Here is an 18,509-nt window from a genome sequence, read left to right as displayed (position 1 = left end):
TAATTTAACCTGCCTTGCCTTGTTGGCATAGACATGGTTTCGAAACTAACTGGGATTGCTTCTCAAACGTCCTTTCCGATAATGTGCTTTACTTATTCTCATTTAAAGTTTGTTGGCATAGAAAATATACTTTATGAATGTGATATATCTCTGCATACTGAGTATATGCATATAAGAAAAGGATGTCATTCTATGATGATTCAGCCTTCTCTTCGTAGAAGCAGTACTTCAAGATTAGAGCTCCAATCAGGCAATCATCCATGTCAGTTCCTCCACACACAAAAAAGTGAATCTATATCTGTTCAGACAATGATACATACTTCATACAAGACTTGTAGTTTTTCTTCATTTGTAGTGGCAAACACACACTTCGTGTTGTTCTCTAACCTGTAGCAACCTGCAATTTCAGGGATTCTGATACCATGCTCACCACCATCTAATTTAAAAGCTCGAGATGTCGGAGAGGTTGTAATTTTATATATATATATATATATATTCTTAATATTATGTAATGAATTATGCTTCTCTGTGCAGATGATATGGACCATTTAATGTGGAGCTTGGCTCTCAATTTCTTTCCAGCTCTCCATCTCTGCTCACTATGTGGAATTTGGTTACCAGCCTTTTCAAGGAAATGATCTGATTTTATATTCTGATTTCTTGTTCGTGAATGTCATAGAAGATATTGAGTTGCTCTGCTCCAGCAACTAACAATTTCTCAAATATCGGGTGTTGATTATGTAATTGATAAGAAGCGACTGATACTTATTTTGTTTAATATTTTTTACAACCAATGTTTTATAATGTAACTTATATCTGTATATATCGTCTCAATGTTGTTTGGTTTGAGCTCATCTCATTCATATCACTTCATGTAATTGATGAGCCCACTTGCTAAAGACTTCTATGCATTGTTATTATTGTCTGTACTTTATTTATTCATAGCAAAATCTGTGTAGGCAGAGTTTGTAATTGATATTATTATGAAAAATTTGGTGCTTTATAGACAATTAAAGCTTGCTATTGTTTTCGTTTATTGCATTGTAAGTATGTTTTCCTATTGGCGCGAGGCATAGTATTTTGTCTTGACTGGAGCCTGTTGCTTGGACCTTCCTGCTCATTTTCTTGGACAAGGTATGGGGATCAAAACTGTTTACTTGTTAATGAGGTTGTTAATTTATTCATTGAACTGCCTTTTTACCCAGTCAATTACATCCTAGTGTATTATGTCTAAAATTCAGCTTGGAATTATAAAATTGAGAAGAAGTGGATGCGGCTTTCTTACCTTTCAAGGCGATGGCAATGAAGGTCTGGCAATGTTCATTTCTTTCTGGAGCAAAAGTAAGGATTTTTTTCGCACATTTTGTCTGTTGTCAAGTATTAATTTATTTTCCCCCTAGTTTGTCAAGTATTACTTGACCTTTATATGGGATTACTTGACCTTGACTGTGAATTGTGAAGCCTGTATATGGGATTTCTTCTATGTAGACATAATGCAGCAATTGGTGTTACTCTGTTAATCTTTGAAGATAAACAGATTTTGGACTTTATTTTGTAAAAGATCCTTAAATTAGAATGTGCAACCAATGACTATGATGTTTTGTAATATTAAGGCTTGCAGAATGCAATTGGTATTACTCTGCTACCATATTTCATCTCTTGCTTTAGATTGCAGAAATTGAAGAATCGGGTATATTCTTTAATTCTCAACTATAGTGGACTTGTTTTTTACAAATCTTCCATTACAAATATCTTATCAACTCCCTAGAGTTACACTTGATGAAACTTCTAGATTTGTAAGAGTGATGCATGTACCACAGGAAAGTGCATTACTTTCCAACACTCCCCCTTAATGCACTTTCTTCACAACACCAAACAACTCCCTAAGATGGCAAAACTTTTCTTTCGTGAGCTCTTTGGTAAGAATATCAGCCTTTCGATCTTCTGTTCGGATATCAGCCTTGATGATTTCTGACTCCTTCATTTTGAGATTTTCAAATTCTCTACGTAAAGATTGAAGTACGATATCAAAGCTGCTCATTTCTGGTCTATGAATGCAAAGGTGAATGACTCGGTTATATGGAAGTCCATTCTTCAAAACAGAGAGTTCATTCTACGACACTTCTCTTTTGTAGATTGTTCGTTTATAAATCTAAGGAAGAGAGGTTACTGGACCTGCTATCTGTCACAATTGTTTCGGGGATGTGGATTCTCGAGACCACCACTTTTGGTGCTGTCCCTATGCAAGAGCAGTTTGGAAGTAGTTTTCTGATTTATGCCACTGGGAAGATTTACTAGACCTACCACATTTCTATGATGCTCTGACTTGGTTCATTGAACATACTCGACGACTTTCTACCAGAAGCAAGCTGATGAAATGCTGGTTCACTTCAATTCTATGGACTGTACTATATTGTTCCATTTTGTATGACTAAAATTTCCCACATTAATGGGAAAAAAAAGATTGAAAATGTATCTCTGGTTTCAATTTCGGTTCTATATTTCATTGGAGTTTCATGCATTGTTTTTCAGATGGTTGAAGATGTTGCTGCAAAAGTTTGTTTTGGTAATCATTCAAACTCTTATTTAGGAACCTAGCTTTTTCTCTACACGTACCATGTTTCATCATTCTCATTTGTTCATTAGTGAAATCGAAATGCTTCAATTGTAGGTGTTATAGAGCCTAACAAGGCTTTGTTTGGTTGAAGCCAATGCAACAAGTGCTATCCATGAGAACTTAACCTCCCTCATTTCCGAATCCATCTATAGCTGTTTAATGAAATTTAATAGATGATGGAACTTCTCTTTTTTGTCTTTTTCTTTTTTTTTTTAATATTTTTTTTTCCTACTTGGTACTCACATGCCCCATCCAAGGATAATTTAATATTTTTTGTCCATATATTGAGAGAAATATAATACAAGAAATAATTATTATTCTTAAAATGGCATATGATTAGCTGCTCTTTAGTTATTATTGTTGTATTTTCACTTGATGTTCATTTATCTTTCTATATACCTTTCAATTTTTTTCTTATTCCATTAATAAATCACATGCCCTACATATCGAACATTAACCATGGAGGCTCCATTTGGTTAGGTAGAAATAACAAGAATAAAACACAAATGAAATTTTTCTAAACTCTAGCTTAGCACGAAAAAGAAATTTTTGAAGGAAAATTAGTTTTTATAACCCCTTCACTATTCTATAAAATTTTCCTACATAACATGCAAAAACCTTTGATTTCTTGAGAAAATTTTTATTTAAATTATAAAATGATAATTTTATATAATTTTTTTAAAAAAATAAAATTTATGTTAATCAGATATATTTTCCTTTCATTTACTCCATTTTCTTTTACTTCTCATTATAAATTTTTCAGTACTAATTTCCATCTAATAAAAGAAGCCTAAAATAAAATTGATGCCCACCAAACGGCGTCGTCTAAAAGAAAGCTTGATTTGGTTTCAACTTTCGTGGCCTCACACACTAGGGATCTAGTGCCAAAGCCAAATATACTTTTACACACAGATATATAGATGTGTATGTATATATCTAAAACAATCACGGTGCTCATAGTTGTTGTCTCGGATGTTCTTTTGATTTGATTTGGTTGACCGAAGATGTCGTTTAGGAGTCTTAAGGTTCCGCCGAACTCAGCGACACTGGAGGAGGCAAGGCATCGGACCTTCGAATTCTTCAAGACAGCTTGCAGATCCATTCCCACCGTCATGGATATCTACAACCTGGACGACGTTGTCGCGCCCTCCCAGCTTCGCTCCACCATCGCCGCCCAAATCCGCAAGAACGGCCACGTTAAGGACCCTAAGGTAAACACACCTCAAACCCCTCCTTTTTCATTGCTCAATTATCATTATCAGATCTGGGTTTTGTGATTTTCATTCGATAATTGCCTCGTTTGTTATTTCGGAAAATCAAAATCAGCTCAGGGAATATAAAGGAATTTTTTTTCAACTCCACTGAGACTATTACCGTTGTATTTGGCTAGTTTGCCGTGGATGATTTTGGTCTTTTAGGTGTTAAATGATGAAAATTTCTTGGGTTTCTTATATTTTCTCAGAAAACAAACAGTGCATTGGGTTCAGTTTGCCTGAATGGAAGATATTTCCGAAAGGAAGAATTACCCCACCGAAATTATTAGCTTTGTTTTTGGGAATGTAGGTGTGCATGTTTTTGGGTTTCCTTTTTTTCTTAGATTTTCTCGGGAAACAAACCGGGCATCGGGCACAGTTTGATCAATTGGAAGATATTTCCGGAAGGAAGAATTACCCCCACCGAGACGATTAGCTTTGTATTTGGGAATGTAGGTGTATTTTTAGGTGTCAAAAGATGGAAATTTTTACGTTTCTTGGATTTTCTCAGCAACAAAATAGAGCATTGGGCTCAGTTTTTCCCAAAATGAAAGACATTTTCTCAAGGAGAACTTAATTCCTGGGTAAACAAATTTTTTATTTCGCGAAACCCAATTGAAGAGCTTGATTTACTATATCACAAGCTGTACATTTAGCTTTGGTTTTGTTTGATACCAACGTTTATTTTTGGGTTCTCTGAGTCCATAGTTTCCTCTCTTTTTTGTGTACAGCTCTTGGGACGCGTTCCCCTTTTGAACGCTTTCTAGTACATTTTACTTATAAAAAAAAAAAAAAAATACAGTAACTTAAAAAATGGAAAGGGGTGATTTCTGATTGTTCTTTTTACGATGTAGATCTTCGTGTGGGAGAAATTTCTGCTTAGTTATTGAGTAGACTGGAGTTTAATATAATCTCTTCATTGGGGTTCTCTCCTTTTGATCACTCTTGAAATCACTTAAGCTATCACATCACATAAATGACTTGTGCTTATCATCAGTGTATGAGGCTCACAACCTACGGCTTAAGATTGCAGCAATCTATTGATCTAATTATTCCAGCTGAAAATTGAGTTTAGGAGAAAAGAACCTTTTATTTTCATTGTGAAAAATTCTAATATTAATTTTTTTGGTCTCAACCCTAAACTCTTCTTCAAGCCTTATGCCAACTGCATGAGGTTGGTTTTTAATCTATAAAAAAATGCATGTTAGGCAAATTGTAATAACAAGGTGCATGCTCTGTCTAGTTGCCATGTAAATTTACTGATTGTTATGCATGTATTGTTTGTTTCTGTAGGTGTCATATGATTAAAAATCTCATTTTGCTTTTCGGTAGAATTTCTCAGTAACCAACTGGAGCATTTAGGTTGTTAATACTTATGGAAAATGTTTTCTAAGACATCAAAAAATTAATTCTAGTTGTAATAACTAAAGAGGTCTTCCAGTGGGGGTTCAAGTTCGTGATTTCTGGAGGGTTACACCTTTATGTGTTTGGTGGTGCATTTGGCTTGAGAGAAATTGGAGATCTTTCGAAGGAAAGGAAAATCCCATTGGGTCTTTGAAGTCCTCCATTATTAGCACCCTTTTTTGTTGGGTTCTTGAGAGAAACTGTAAATTCATAGAGGAGTTTGTTGATCTTTTGGATTCTTTGAGGGTTTAGAGGTCCTTTCTGGCCTTTTTTGTAGCTTTGGAGGGACGTGTTCCCCTTTTGATGCTCTTTAATACATTATTTCCTTATCAAAAAAATAAAAATAAAAAGAAAATTAAAAATAAAACTAAAAGGGGCTTGACAAATTTTTGTACTTCACAAACTGCCCATTGATTTTGTGTTTGTTTGATACTAAGCTTTACTGTTACCTTATTGTTTAATAGATACCAGTTGATTGAAAAAATGCCAAAGCACAAAAAAGTACTTAATAGTCATGGATCAAATGATCAAAGCGTGTGTCTAACTCTGATAAACAGAAAAACATCTGGATTTTATTGATTTTCTCCACTTACCTGGTGGCCGGTGTTTTGGAAAAAGTAAAAACTTCCTGACTATTTATTTATCAAAAAAAAAAAAAAAAAAAAATTTCCTGACTATTTGACAGAATTTATTTGGAGCTGGACACCCTCAGTTTAGGTCATTTTGTGTGCTGCTTTCAAAATTTGAAGACTCCCACTTCAAATAGGTAGCATTTTTGAAATTATAATTGTAGATTGTTAGTTTCAAATTTCAATAAAATTTGTCGAGCTATGTTTATGGTCCAGTAGCAAATGTAGAACTAACTATAAAGTTCATAATGCGTTCGCTTGCCATGTGAATTGTCAAACTTATGTTAGTTTCTATAATATTTACCGTTTTCTATTATATTGTCATATTCCATAAATACATCCATGCTTCAACTTCACTGGTTACTAATAACGAGTCTATATATATGTTTGTGGTGGTGTATACAAATCAGAGTCTTATTCTTATAAAAAGAAATTATTTCTGTTGCTCAACCTATATAGCCCTTTGAGACAAATGCAGTGTCATGTGGAAGTTTGTCTGGCCACTCATGCTTTCTTAGTTCTGCAAAAGTTCACTTAATAACTCAGTGAAAAAATGAGCCAAAACCAATTGTTATTGTTGTCATTCAATACCTGACAAAGAAGTTGTTTACCTATCAATTTATATAGAGATTTTACAGATTAGATCATCAACTTGACTTAACGCACCCTTTTATTGCTAACTATGGATTAAACTAGTAAAAGAAGGTACTGCAATTAGGACGTTATGAAATGCATTTTGTGTTATGAGAAGAGTAAAGCTTCAGGATCTGAGTAAGATTAAACTTGGAAGTATAAGATGGTGATGCAGATGTTCAAGAGGTTGATCTCAATAGAGCATGTAGACAACTTTTTTGTTTATTGAAGTTTTTACTAGTTAAGTCACTGAATGTTCTTTGTTAAGAGTCTTTCCTACTGTTTTTGCCCACAGCACATGATCACTTAAGTTTTTGAAAGTTGTATATGTAAATGATACATAATGTTAGATGATTCTCCAAGTTAACCACCCTTGTAGAGAAATGGTAAAACTGATGATGTTGCATATGGAATTACATTTTTTTCAATGGTATTATTTGCAGCCCGGTCAGAGCCATATATACGTCTGCTCCCGCTGAATTTTTGTTACTCTAATTTTCTATACACATTTCCTTATAATTGTGAACATGCCCCAACTCAAAATTGTCTTAAAAATAATTTGTTTGAGGGTTCTCAACAATTTTTTCTGTCAAAATTTCCTTTTTTCTTTCTCAAATTCTCTATGCCCCTCATTTTCACGACCCACGCCAAGTTCATCTCTTTGATTCCGGCCATCACTCTCTCTCTTTTACTCCCATCTCACTGAAACCAAAAGCACAAAGTAGAGTAATTACAAAAATATTTTCAGTAAGTTTCAAAAACCCTAAGCCGGTGCAAGAAACTTGAAGGGAGGAAACATCAAGATTTGAACTTAAATATTATCCACTCCATTATTTTGGTTCAAAAAATAAATAAATTCTTATTGATTGCCCCCGCTGAATTGAATTTCCGGCTCTGCCACTGCATGCAGGTGATTGATATGCTGCTCTTTAAAGCAATGGAAGAGCTGAACAATATTGTGGAGCATGCGAAGCAGAGGCACCACATCATCGGCCAATATGTGGTGGGTAATCATGGGCTTGTGCAGGATGTGGGCACTAAGGATCAGGGCGCTTCCGATTTCCTAAAGAATTTCTACAAGACCAACTACTTCTGAACCTTATTTGCTGGTGAAGCTCTCTTTGGATTTCGCTTTTGGTTGTAGAATTCCGAAATAACGATGAACTTGAATCAGTTTATGTACCTCCCTGTTGGATAAAGGTCCCTTTGTTCTTCTTCTAAGGTCATTGTGTTGGAACAAGATGTTCATTTCTAAAGAAGCTATTTTGGTTATCAGAATATAACGTCGAGAAATTGGGCATTTTATTGCTTTATGATGAAGCATGTAGCTTTCTGTGCTGTTGCTTAATAAGATCAAATTCAATGAGATGATTGAGTTTTGTAAATCCAATTTGATGTTTATTTTCTTGACAGAAGTGTTCTTATTTGTGTTTGAAACCTCTTTTAGAATTCCTTTTTTACTATACTTAATTTTGTCAAATTGCAATAGAGACATCTTAATCCAAGCTGATATCCAAATTTGACTTATGTAGTGATACTCCAAGTGACACAGAGATGCAAATGATATGGATAAACTGAATGAGATAGAAATAACAACTACTATGCTATTCACTCTTTCTAAATGTAATGGCTAGTCATCGGTTAATTTAAAAAGATAGGCCATAAATCTCATATTTAATCCTTTCTCAAATATACAAATTAATTTGACCGTTGGAGTGCACTTGGTCGGCTTCACATTAGCATTTACCAAGATGGTTGGCAAGATATTAATATATAAAAGTTGAGAAATTATGAATGTGCATAATGTGGTTGGCAACATATTAGTATATAAAAGTTGAGAAATTATGAATGTGCATGATGTGAATGGAAAGATATTCGAAGTTAAGAGAATTAGTGCTCTACATGTTTTGTTACTGGTTCGAAAACTAATGGTAAAAAAAATAAAAATAAATAGAACATGTTTTTAATGAGATTGGAACTCTCAAATCTTGTATTTGAAGAGGAAGGATGGTACCATTGTACCAGAGGTCCGGTCACGTCTACATTAATGTTTGTTTATTAAATTTTAGGTAATGTGACTCTCATGATGCAATTTAGGGCTCAAATGGAGGTTGAAAGTGTCAAATAGAGATGAAAGGTTAAAATGTATTTAGGTGTAAAGTTGAAATTGAGAATTCTTAAAACCGCATCGAAGTACATGTGACATGTACAGTATGTTTTATGTAACTATTTTTTCTTAAACAATTTTATCCTTTTTTATACTTTTGTAGAGTGAATTTCAACTATTCTTTTTTGAAGTTGCTATATCCTTTTAATTTAAAAGAATATTATTGTAAAATTAGCAATACAAGTATTTTAAAAAATATTATTACAAAATAAATTTAAAAATAATTTAATTTATGAAAATTATTATAATAATGTCACCAAACATGTTTTTCACCCAAACAAAGTTTTAATAATTCTAATGAAAGCATTTTTTATTCTAACACCAAAGCAAACAAGCAGTTAGGGGGATAAAAGGTAAAGGAAGAGGAGAGAGGCTACCTTAACCCAAAAAAAAAAAAAAGTAATGGAATAATTTTCCTTATGTTTCTAAAGATTCAATTTTTTTTTTTTTTTTAAGTAGTGTGTTTTGATTTTCCATTCGATTTTATTTAGCATTTAAGTACCATTTTGGCAGTAATATTAGTACATTTTCCATCACAAAAGTTTATATTATTTAACTAAAATACCAAGATTGTTCAAAAAATATCAGTAAAAGCCCATAAAATGTACCCAAAAAAAAAACTCAATAATTTCTACTCTCAAATATTTTCTTTCCATTTTTTCCCAGGACCCATTATTAACCAATTCTTTTTTAAAACTTTCATGATTTTCTATAACATAATTTTCTTTAATTTTACAGAGTTTGTTATTTTTTTTTTTTTGGTTGGCACCAAGAACTCCCTAAGTAAAACAATTTTACGAGTTTTGAACTAACGTAATCAATGTATTCACCACGATTGTTCAAAATTGATATAAAGTTTATTTATATAGTATTTACTATATACATATATTTTTATAATTATATTATTGTTCTTATTTTATGCATTCATTAAAATAGATATATGTACGGGACAATCTTACCCTTAGCAACTGATAACCCTAACCGCGAAAACAAAAGGCCCCTACTTTATACATGTGCAACCTTTCTGGGATCAAATGAAATAAAACTCAAATTCAATGTTTTGAAGGCATTCAATTCCTTATATCAATCAGAAATTTCAATCTAGTGTTTTCTTCAATGGCTTCGTCCAAGAGAAATCACAAGGAGAAGATAATTCGTCGCAAGTATGTATTTTTTTAGACTTACCTACTTTTTTTTTTGGTTCTTCTGTTTGATCTGAAATCGGATTATACATGCCAGCTGATTGACCGAAACTAGGGCACGAATTTGGTGAGATTAATGTGTGATGCCCCTGTGTGTGGTTGAGTGAATGAGTGTGTGTAATTGGTAAATTAGGTGAAGATACCTCAGAGGATGGAAGCTTGTCAGGGTCTTAGCTGGCGTGGATTGGGATCTATATTAGCTAAACTAATGGTTACTTCTAAATATCATCTATGTGTACGAATATGGGTAACTGTGGTTCACGTTGATACATATTTTTTTGTTTCATTTTCTTAATTATTGAATTTGGTTCTGTTCTGATTTGTGTTGAAGTTTGATTCTTTCAATGGTGTTTCTGTGCACATATTGATGGAATATATCTATCAAATATATATATATATCGAATACCGTATGTTTCTATGTAAATAGAGTGGAATAGAAACATAAGATTCATGTATGCAACCCCAAGTAGTTGGGAAAAGGTTTGGTTGCTGTTGTTGTATTGCGAGAGTAGTTGAAATGGATTATCTGTTGTGCAGAGAGGAGAAGGTTGAAGCGCCAGAAGAACCGAAATATCGAGATCGAGCTAAGGAGCGTAGAGAAGATCAGAATCCCGATTATGAATCTACAGAACTGGGCTCTTTTCATGCAGTAGCTCCTCCTGGGACTGTTGATATCCGGTATCTTTATCTCTATTTATTTATTTTTCTGTGAAGCTGTAAGATTATAGATTGAATTATATGTATTAACCACTATAGTGCCAACTTTTTGTAGGGCTGCTGAAGCACACAAGATATCCATCGAAAAAAGCAAGTACCTTGGGGGTATGTATTCTGATAACGAAATGATTTGCCTTTTTTTTGCATGAAATTTTAATGTCTTCTATAATTTTAAGCGATTCCTTCTGTCTTACATATTAAAATATTGAACTCCTTTTACTTATCAAAATATATATATATATATATATATATATATATATAGAGAGAGAGAGAGAGAGAGAGAGAGAACTCCTTTTGTTTTTCTTTTTCCTATAAATGACATTATGGTACTTAGTCATTGCAGTCTTAGTAGCTAGACATCTGAAGTTAGCAAAGCCTACCACTTGTGTTGTGGATTATGATTATTGTGATATTTGACTATGAAATGGCATTGTTTTCTCATCAGGTGATGTGGAGCACACACATTTGGTTAAAGGCTTGGATTATGCTTTGCTTCACAAGGTGAGAAGTGAGATTGACAAGAAGCCAGATGTGGGAGATGATGATGATGGAAAGTCAAGGTATATGAGTTCAAATTAGAAGTTCATATTTGTGAAACATTGCTTTTTATATGTACATGTCTTGTTATCAAGTTCAAAAGCTTCAATTTAAAAGTTTTCTTTTGCAGCTATCAGCCTGAATATTTTAATTTTATGTCACTCTTATTTTTGGATTAATAAATATGAAAATATCTACAAGAGAAGGAAATAAGCTAGTCTATTGAGGTCACGACTGAAGAAATTCTTGGATCCAATGCCCTTTAAGCCCTGAAAATTATGGATAGTAACTAGTTTTGGAGTCAAATGACAGAGGAAAGGGTTAAGCTTGATTTAGACTAGGTATAGTAGAGTTTTGGACAAACAAAGAACTGTCTTTGGGTTGTGAACGGTTAGGTGATAACTGATATGGAAAGAGTGATTTAAAGAGAGAAAGAATTGGAACCTCCTAGAACAATGATGGAACTAGGAAAGGAAGAGAAAACTAGGAACACAGCTAGAACCTTAGGAGTCACCCTGAGGCGAGATTACATTAGTCATCACAGACAGCTTATTAAAATTATGAATGTCTGATGTGTCATTAGAAGTTTGAATAGTGTTCTATATGTTGCTGGTTACAACTAGCTCAACTATGACTATAGCTCAAAAATAGGAAAGAGCACCCTTTCAAGCCTACCCACTTATTTTCTCTCTCTATTCCAGATTCCCTCTTCTGTGGCTGAGAGAATTGAGAGATTGCAGCGGAATTTTCTGTGGAGGGCTGTGGAGGAGGAGTTCAAGTAACATCTAGTTCGCTCGGAGCAGGTTTGCAGTCCAATCCAGGATGGAGGTTTGGGTTTTAGAAGATTTGTGCCTTTTTATAAGGCTCTTCTTGGGAAGTGACTTTGGAGGTTTGGGGTGGAGAGGCATAGGCTTTGGAGGAGGGTGGTAGCGAGTAGATTTGGGGAGGGGACAGGAGGGTGGTGCTCTCTTGAGGGACGTTTTCCAAGGGGTGTGGGGGTTTGGAAACTCATTCGGAAATGGTGGGAAGGATTCTCTAAACACATTAGATTTCGACTCAAGGATGGTAGGAGGATGAGTTTTTGGGAGGATGTTTAGTGTAGTGACCGCTCTCTTGCTCTAGCTTTCCCCCGGCTCTTCAGGATTGCCACGGATAGGCAAGCCATGGTGGTCAACTGTTATCGTTTTGATAGTGGAAGATCGTCTTGGGATGTTTGTTTCAAAAGGCACTTTCAGGATTGGGAAATTGATGATGCCATTGGTTTTTTGGAGTTGTTGTATCGTCAGGAGATCACGGGTGGTGTTTCTGATTGTCGGGTTTGGGTCCCTGCATCTCAGGGTCGGTTTGATGTTCGGTCCTTCTATAGGTGTCTTACGGAGGAGTCTGGGGCTTCCTTCCCGTGGAAGGCTGTTTGGCAATCTAGGGCTCCCCTCAAGGTGGCCTTTGCTTGAAAATCTGTTTTGGGGAAGATTTTGACCCAGGATAATTTAAGGAGAAGGACTCAAGTTGTGGTCAACTGTTGTTGCATGTGTCTTCGTGATGAGGAGACGGTGGATCACCTCCTTTTGCATTGCACCATAGCTAGAGATTGTTGGGATTTGATGCTTGGTTTGTTTAGAGTTCTATGGGTCATGCCCAAATCCCCCAGAGGATTGATTGAGTCTTGGAGAGATTGTATAGTAGGGGGCCAAGTCCGGGATGTTTGGAGGGTTACGCCTTTGCGCGTCTAGTGGTGTATTTGGCTCGAGAGGAACAAAAGATCTTTCGAAGGAAAGTAGAATCCTATTTCTATGCTTAAGTTCTCTATTATTTGTACTTTTTTGTTGGGTTGTAGGGAGATATTATAGATCTTTAGAGGAGATTGTCGGTTTTTTGGGCTCTTTGAATGTCTAGAGGCCCTATTTGGCCTTGTGTAGTTCTTTTGGGAGGCGCTCCCCTTTTGAGTGCTTTTGTACAATTTTACTTATTAAAAAAAAATTGCACAAAAATATGGTGTTAATGTAAAACCTGTGATTCGCCTATTTTCTAATTAGTATACTTTGCATCAAATGTGGGAAAACCTGCTATATCAGGCTTTGTTTGTTCATATTTGTTAGAATACATCAATGTAACTGTAGACATTTTAATTTCAAAAAGAAAAAGTAAAAGATTTTGGAAATCATGAAACTCCTGTATTCTTCCTTTATATGGGAAATGTTTGAGAAAATAACAGGAATGCTGTAATAGTACACATATTCCCCTTATACTTTCATTAAAATTCCCTCTGACCCATCTCAGTAGCATGTGCTTCTCATTTTGTAATATCCCATAATGCATGTTCATTTTGGAAAGTCAATTATCAAATTTTGTGTCATTCTCAATCCACCCTTGAAAGGTAAAGTTGAATCTTTTTTTGAAAATCGTCTTACAACTGAATCTTTAAATTGTTGGAGGTTATTTAAAAATTTTGAGCTTTTCTAGTAGTCTTTGTGCATTAAATGCTGTTTCCTTAGAAAGTTGGATTTCAGAAGATAACACCTTTTACAGGATAGATGCAGCACTTAAGGGTAGTCACATAAATTATTCTTACCCATAATAATTATAATATTATTGTCATAATATCCTTGTTAAGGCTAGATTTATTAATTGTTTACATTAACACATTTTTTTTGGTCCAACAGAGCTTCCAAGGAAGACCAGCCGGTGTCATTTCGCACTGCAACTGCAAAGGTGCTTTAACTTTTTGAGAATATCTAGAGCTAAGAAATAGTATCTGTTGTACTTATCAAAAAAAAAAGAAAAAGTAAAAAAGAAATAGTATCTGTTACTGTTAGTTTTTAGCTATTCAAATTTTCTAATTATGTATTTTCCTGTTGCAGTCTGTGTATCAATGGATTGTCAAGCCCCAAACGGTCATCAAGTCAAATGAGATGTTCCTCCCTGGTCGAATGGCTTTTATTTTTAACATGGCAAGATTTTTAATTCATCTATGTTATACAATTAAAAGTTTTCTCCCTGTTTTCTCCTCCATCAGAGATATTTGGCAACCAAATGGCCTTCTGGGAAGTCCTAGAATTGGTTAAACTGATTATAAGATCAAATTCTTCGCTTTTTGCTTTTTTTGTGTTTTGGGGGGGGGGGGGGGGGGGGGGGGGGCGGGCTACTTGCATTGTGTGTTTGACCTTTGAACCGGAAAGCTGGTATTTTTCCATGGTTGAATTTTTTAACCCATTTGGTTTTAGTTACCATACATGTCATAATGTCATTTTATTTGCGCACCGAGGTTGGCTTCTCTGAAATGAAACTCGGTTTGAGTTTAATTTGGATCACCTGGGTGCAGTTTGAACAAGTAGTCTTGATCCAATCTTCAGTTAAGGTTGGACACGATCATTTAGACACAGACAAATTTATCAGTGCTCCTATATTCACGACCGTGCAGTTCTGCTTGGAACTCGTGCAGGCTCAATAAAAGCTGGTCTCCTTGTAAGTCGTATCTTTGAACCACCATATAGTGCCAATTGTTGCAGATGGTATGGAAAACATTTGCATTTAGTGCTGAAATTTGGAATGATCTCGGATGGACTATTCAGCTGGCTTGACACTAAGCTGACTTGGGTGTTAAATTTTAGGCACATTCAGTTGGACCTGAAGTTGAAGGTGTTGAAGGAGTTGAAGGAGTTATATATTTAAGTTACACCCTCTCTAACAGCTTAAGCTTTTGGAGTAGATAATTGTTAACATGGTATCAGAGCCAAAGGTCTCGAGTTCAAACCTCACCGTCACCCTAATTTAAAATTGAAAAACACGTGAGGGGGCATGTTGAAGGATTTATATATTTAAGTTACACCCTCTCTAACAGCTTAAGCTTTTAGAGTGGATGGTAGTTAACAGAAGGTCCATATAACTTTCTGAAGAATGATATTAGAAATTTAAGCAGCACATTCCAGTCAAATGATGGTCAATCAGTGTCCATTTATGGATGCATTAGTATTTTTAACACTTGGATTAATCCTAATTAACAATCCCTTCTGTGGTTAAGTTTGAGGTTTGTTTGGATAGGTTGAGTTGTATTCATCTCAATCAATAAATCAGTAAAAGAAAATCTCAATCAATGTATGAATTGTGCTCTATTAATATTATTTTTTTGTTTTATAGAATACTGATCCTGAGAATAGCCATTCCCATGATATCCCAACCACTCTACATAGAAGTAAAGCTGATTGCCCAGTCCCAGAGGTTTGTTTTTTTATTGATTTCCTCCAAATAATTTTCTTTAATTTTGTACCTCTTATCTGATTTTGTTTATTATTTGTTGCACAGGAAATGGTTACCGTCAGTGTTGATGGTTCTGTGCTGGATCGAATTGCTAAAATTATGTCATATCTTCGCCTTGGATCATCGGGAAAGGTTCTCAAAAAGAAGAAGAAAGAAAGAGATGTGAAGGGTATTCCCTAAATACCCATTATCTTATCAGCACTTGCTGGTTACTGTCACTGTAATGTTATGCTTTCATGATTTATCATATAATTTTGGGATAGTTGGGGCATGATTTTAGGGTTGTTTGGGGTCCAGCGGGTTATGCCTTAGTCCTCTAGAGGCATGATTGAGGCTTGAAGAGGTTGTACAATGGGCTCCCAAGCCTGTGACTTTTGGAGGGTGGCACCCTTGTGTATTTGGTGGTGTCTGTGGAAGGAACGAAATAGGAGATCTTTTGATGCCGAGAAGACTCCTATTGGGGCGCTGAAATTCTCTATAATTAGCTCTCTTTTTTGTTTGGTCATTGGGAGGAATTGTAAATCAATGGGGGATATTGTTGATACTTTGGATATATTGAGAGTTTAGGGGCCCCATTTGGCCCTTGTGGAGCTTTTGGCTGCATTCCCCGTTTGATACATTTTTTTTAAAAGCATTTTAGCTCATTTGTACTATAGTACATTAATAAAACATTATTTGGGTGATGTAAAGAGATATGCGCGATATAGTCTCTCAGATTAGCTTGAATATGTCTGCCTAACAAACTGTTGTCATATCAAATCCTTCTCAAATGGGAAGGTCTGTAGTGACACTAGTGAATTAATTCAATTCTTTTCAAGGATAAGTAATGTAAAAGAATTCATTGGAATATTTATTTGGTGCATGTGCTGCACTATTATGAAATGTGACAGCACTTTGGAATTCTATCTATTTTATAAAAAATTAAAAAATAAAATTATTTAAAAAAAAAGAAAGAAAAAGAGACGAATCTGCTATTTATGCATTATAGTGTTATTTAATTTTTTTTTGTAATCAATGTAGTTCCCTTTTTTCCTTGCTTTAGGTAAGGTCATTTTGCTTCATTGTCTCCAGTTTCTATATGTGTGTAACAAAATTTGTCAAACTGTACAGGGAAGATATCAGCCATTGCCAATGAATATGATGAAGATGAAAAGGTGTCAAAGCCTAATGGTGGAATGTCAATGAATCAAATCGATAGAGAAGTTCTCCCACCACCTCCCCCGCCTCCCAGAAAGAGTCATCCTGATTCAAAAGAGAAGCAAGGACCAGTTGTTGCTCGAACTGATGAGGACGACATATTTGTGGGAGAGGGCATTGATTATGATATTCCCAGTAAAGATATGAGCCAAAGCCCTATCTCAGAGGACATGGAAGAATCCCCTCGAAATAAGGATAAAATTCCCTATTTCAGTGAACCTGTTTATGGTCCAGTTCCCCCTTCCGAGCCCACCCATGATTGGCAACAAATGGTGTGTGAAGTTTTTGCTTTCTAAATTTTAAAAAAATAAATAAAAAGAAAGGAGAAAGAGAAGACTACTCTGATTTTGTGCTGTAAAACACAGTTTAGAAATGCAAAGATTTGGGGAGAAGTAACAGAAGCTAATTTTTCATTGCTACATGAGAATTTGTATAGAATTTATTTATTTCGTTATTTGTTTTTCTGAACTTGCCCATTTTGACCTTGTTCAGAATGGATATGATGCTATGCAAGCACAAGCACTAGTGGGCGGCTATCAGGGAGAGTGGCAGGACTATCAATATGCCGAGCAGCTGGCTTATTCTGAACAATACCTTCAGCAGAACATGGAGGCTTATGATGTACAAACAGCTTTGAACATGCAACAGGACCCACGCTTCATGACTCAAGAAGAGAAGGATCGGGGTTTAGGGTCAGTGTTCAAGCGGGATGATTCGAGGCTCCAACAACTGAGGGAGAAAGATGCTCGTGAGAAGGATCCTAATTTCATATCTGAGAGTTATTCTGAATGCTATCCTGGGTATCAAGAATATAACCGTGAGGTTGTGGACAGTGACGATGAAGATGATTTATCAAAAATGGATATGGGTGGACGGGTAAGCGTCTCTTTGTTCTTACTAATTACTTAATATGCCTGATGCTTTTATCGTGACAAATTTGCTTTTATATAGTATAATATGGCATGGACTAACAAATTCTTACATGGATAACGGACATTGACTTGTTAAAAAGCACCGTATAGTTGTGTTTTAAACTCTGGTGGGAAGTGTGTTTGGCTAATGAGAATGATACATTCAACAGGCAAAGGGCCGTCTTCATCGGTGGGACTTTGAGACGGAGGAGGAATGGGCGACATACAATGAGCAGAAGGAAGCAATGCCAAAGGCTGCATTCCAGTTTGGCGTGAAGATGCAGGATGGTCGTAAGACACGAAAGCAGAACAAAGACCAGAAGATTACCAACGAGTTGCACAAGATTAACAAGATACTTGCCAGAAAGAAGATGGAGAAGGGTGAAATAAACGACGACGATGGGTTGCATGATGATGACTCGCATCCCGGGAAGAAGCTTCGAATATGAAGTGATTCTACTGTTAATGTTATATTATCATTTTCGTGTACACATTAAAATTGACAATTAGGCGTGCCAGAACAACATTTGGTTAGGCATTTTGTCAACCGTGATTGTAGGCTTGGAGAAGGATAAAGTTTGATGTGAGTTCTTAGACTAAAGTGATTATCGACTCCCTATTTTCTCTTTTGTACTCCCTGGTCTAAGTTCTCTCTGTCCTCTCTATTCATTTCCTTTTCCTTTGTGAGACTAGTAGTGTGTGGTACAATGGTAGGTTATTATGGCATACAATTTGACAGTGGGTCAGTGGGCCCATCAACTAGCAAATATAACTTCTTTTTTGTTTTTTTAAACGCTTTTTACATATAAGTTGTGCACACACTAATGAGTATTTAGAGATAAAACTTGTCTTAAAAAATGTGTTTTAAGAGACCACCTCAATTGCCTCTAGGTGGAGCAACTGTACCAAGATTTACTGTGACCAATTAAAATGATGAACAAATTTATTGTTATTTTCAAGTTAAACATTCTTGGAAGAATCAATATAA

The 18,509-nt window shown here is 35.3% G+C and overlaps 2 protein-coding genes across 3 annotated transcripts; both read left to right on the top strand.

Annotated features, from left to right (window-relative positions):
- Positions 1 to 3,499: 3,499 nt before the first annotated feature.
- LOC132299433 (NADH dehydrogenase [ubiquinone] 1 alpha subcomplex subunit 6) lies at positions 3,500 to 7,973 on the top strand. The gene is made up of 2 exons (XM_059796042.1): positions 3,500 to 3,828; positions 7,447 to 7,973. The coding sequence occupies exons 1-2, from the start codon at positions 3,622 to 3,624 to the stop codon at positions 7,630 to 7,632; spliced, it is 393 nt and encodes a 130-aa protein (XP_059652025.1). The 5' UTR covers positions 3,500 to 3,621; the 3' UTR covers positions 7,633 to 7,973.
- A 1,685-nt stretch (positions 7,974 to 9,658) lies between these two features.
- On the top strand, positions 9,659 to 18,154 carry LOC132299431 (suppressor of mec-8 and unc-52 protein homolog 2). 2 transcript variants are annotated; one of them, XM_059796039.1, is made up of 11 exons: positions 9,659 to 9,866; positions 10,443 to 10,583; positions 10,678 to 10,727; positions 11,068 to 11,182; positions 13,820 to 13,868; positions 14,018 to 14,107; positions 15,294 to 15,374; positions 15,459 to 15,582; positions 16,524 to 16,882; positions 17,103 to 17,486; positions 17,692 to 18,154. In XM_059796039.1, the coding sequence occupies exons 1-11, from the start codon at positions 9,820 to 9,822 to the stop codon at positions 17,968 to 17,970; spliced, it is 1,719 nt and encodes a 572-aa protein (XP_059652022.1). In that variant the 5' UTR covers positions 9,659 to 9,819; the 3' UTR covers positions 17,971 to 18,154. The 2 variants fall into 2 exon arrangements, with proteins under 2 accessions (XP_059652022.1, XP_059652023.1); XM_059796040.1 differs by lacking the exons at positions 9,659 to 9,866; positions 10,443 to 10,583; positions 10,678 to 10,727; positions 11,068 to 11,182 and adding an exon at positions 13,455 to 13,494 and having other exon boundaries at positions 13,819 to 13,868.
- The last annotated feature ends 355 nt before the right edge of the window (positions 18,155 to 18,509 follow it).

Source organism: Cornus florida, unplaced genomic scaffold (assembly GCF_030987335.1).
Source record: "Cornus florida cultivar Cherokee Brave unplaced genomic scaffold, ASM3098733v1 CherokeeBrave_3.0.0_Hap2_Chr03, whole genome shotgun sequence".
Classification (NCBI taxonomy): Eukaryota; Viridiplantae; Streptophyta; class Magnoliopsida; order Cornales; family Cornaceae; genus Cornus; species Cornus florida.
Note: the sequence above shows the minus strand (reverse complement) of the source record. Positions and strands in the feature narration are given on the sequence as shown.

What these genes read in the sequence shown, in the direction of transcription:
- LOC132299431 (XM_059796039.1), top strand. Translation starts at nt 9,820, where the DNA reads ATGGCTTCGTCCAAGAGAAATCACAAGGAGAAGATAATTCGTCGCAA. An exon ending in GATGATGATGGAAAGTCAAG is followed by an intron (nt 11,183 to 13,819) that starts GTATATGAGTTC and finishes TTGGTCCAACAG; the next exon opens with AGCTTCCAAGGAAGACCAGC. An exon ending in TTCGCACTGCAACTGCAAAG is followed by an intron (nt 13,869 to 14,017) that starts GTGCTTTAACTT and finishes TTCCTGTTGCAG; the next exon opens with TCTGTGTATCAATGGATTGT.
- LOC132299433 (XM_059796042.1), top strand. Translation starts at nt 3,622, where the DNA reads ATGTCGTTTAGGAGTCTTAAGGTTCCGCCGAACTCAGCGACACTGGAG. An exon ending in GCCACGTTAAGGACCCTAAG is followed by an intron (nt 3,829 to 7,446) that starts GTAAACACACCT and finishes CACTGCATGCAG; the next exon opens with GTGATTGATATGCTGCTCTT.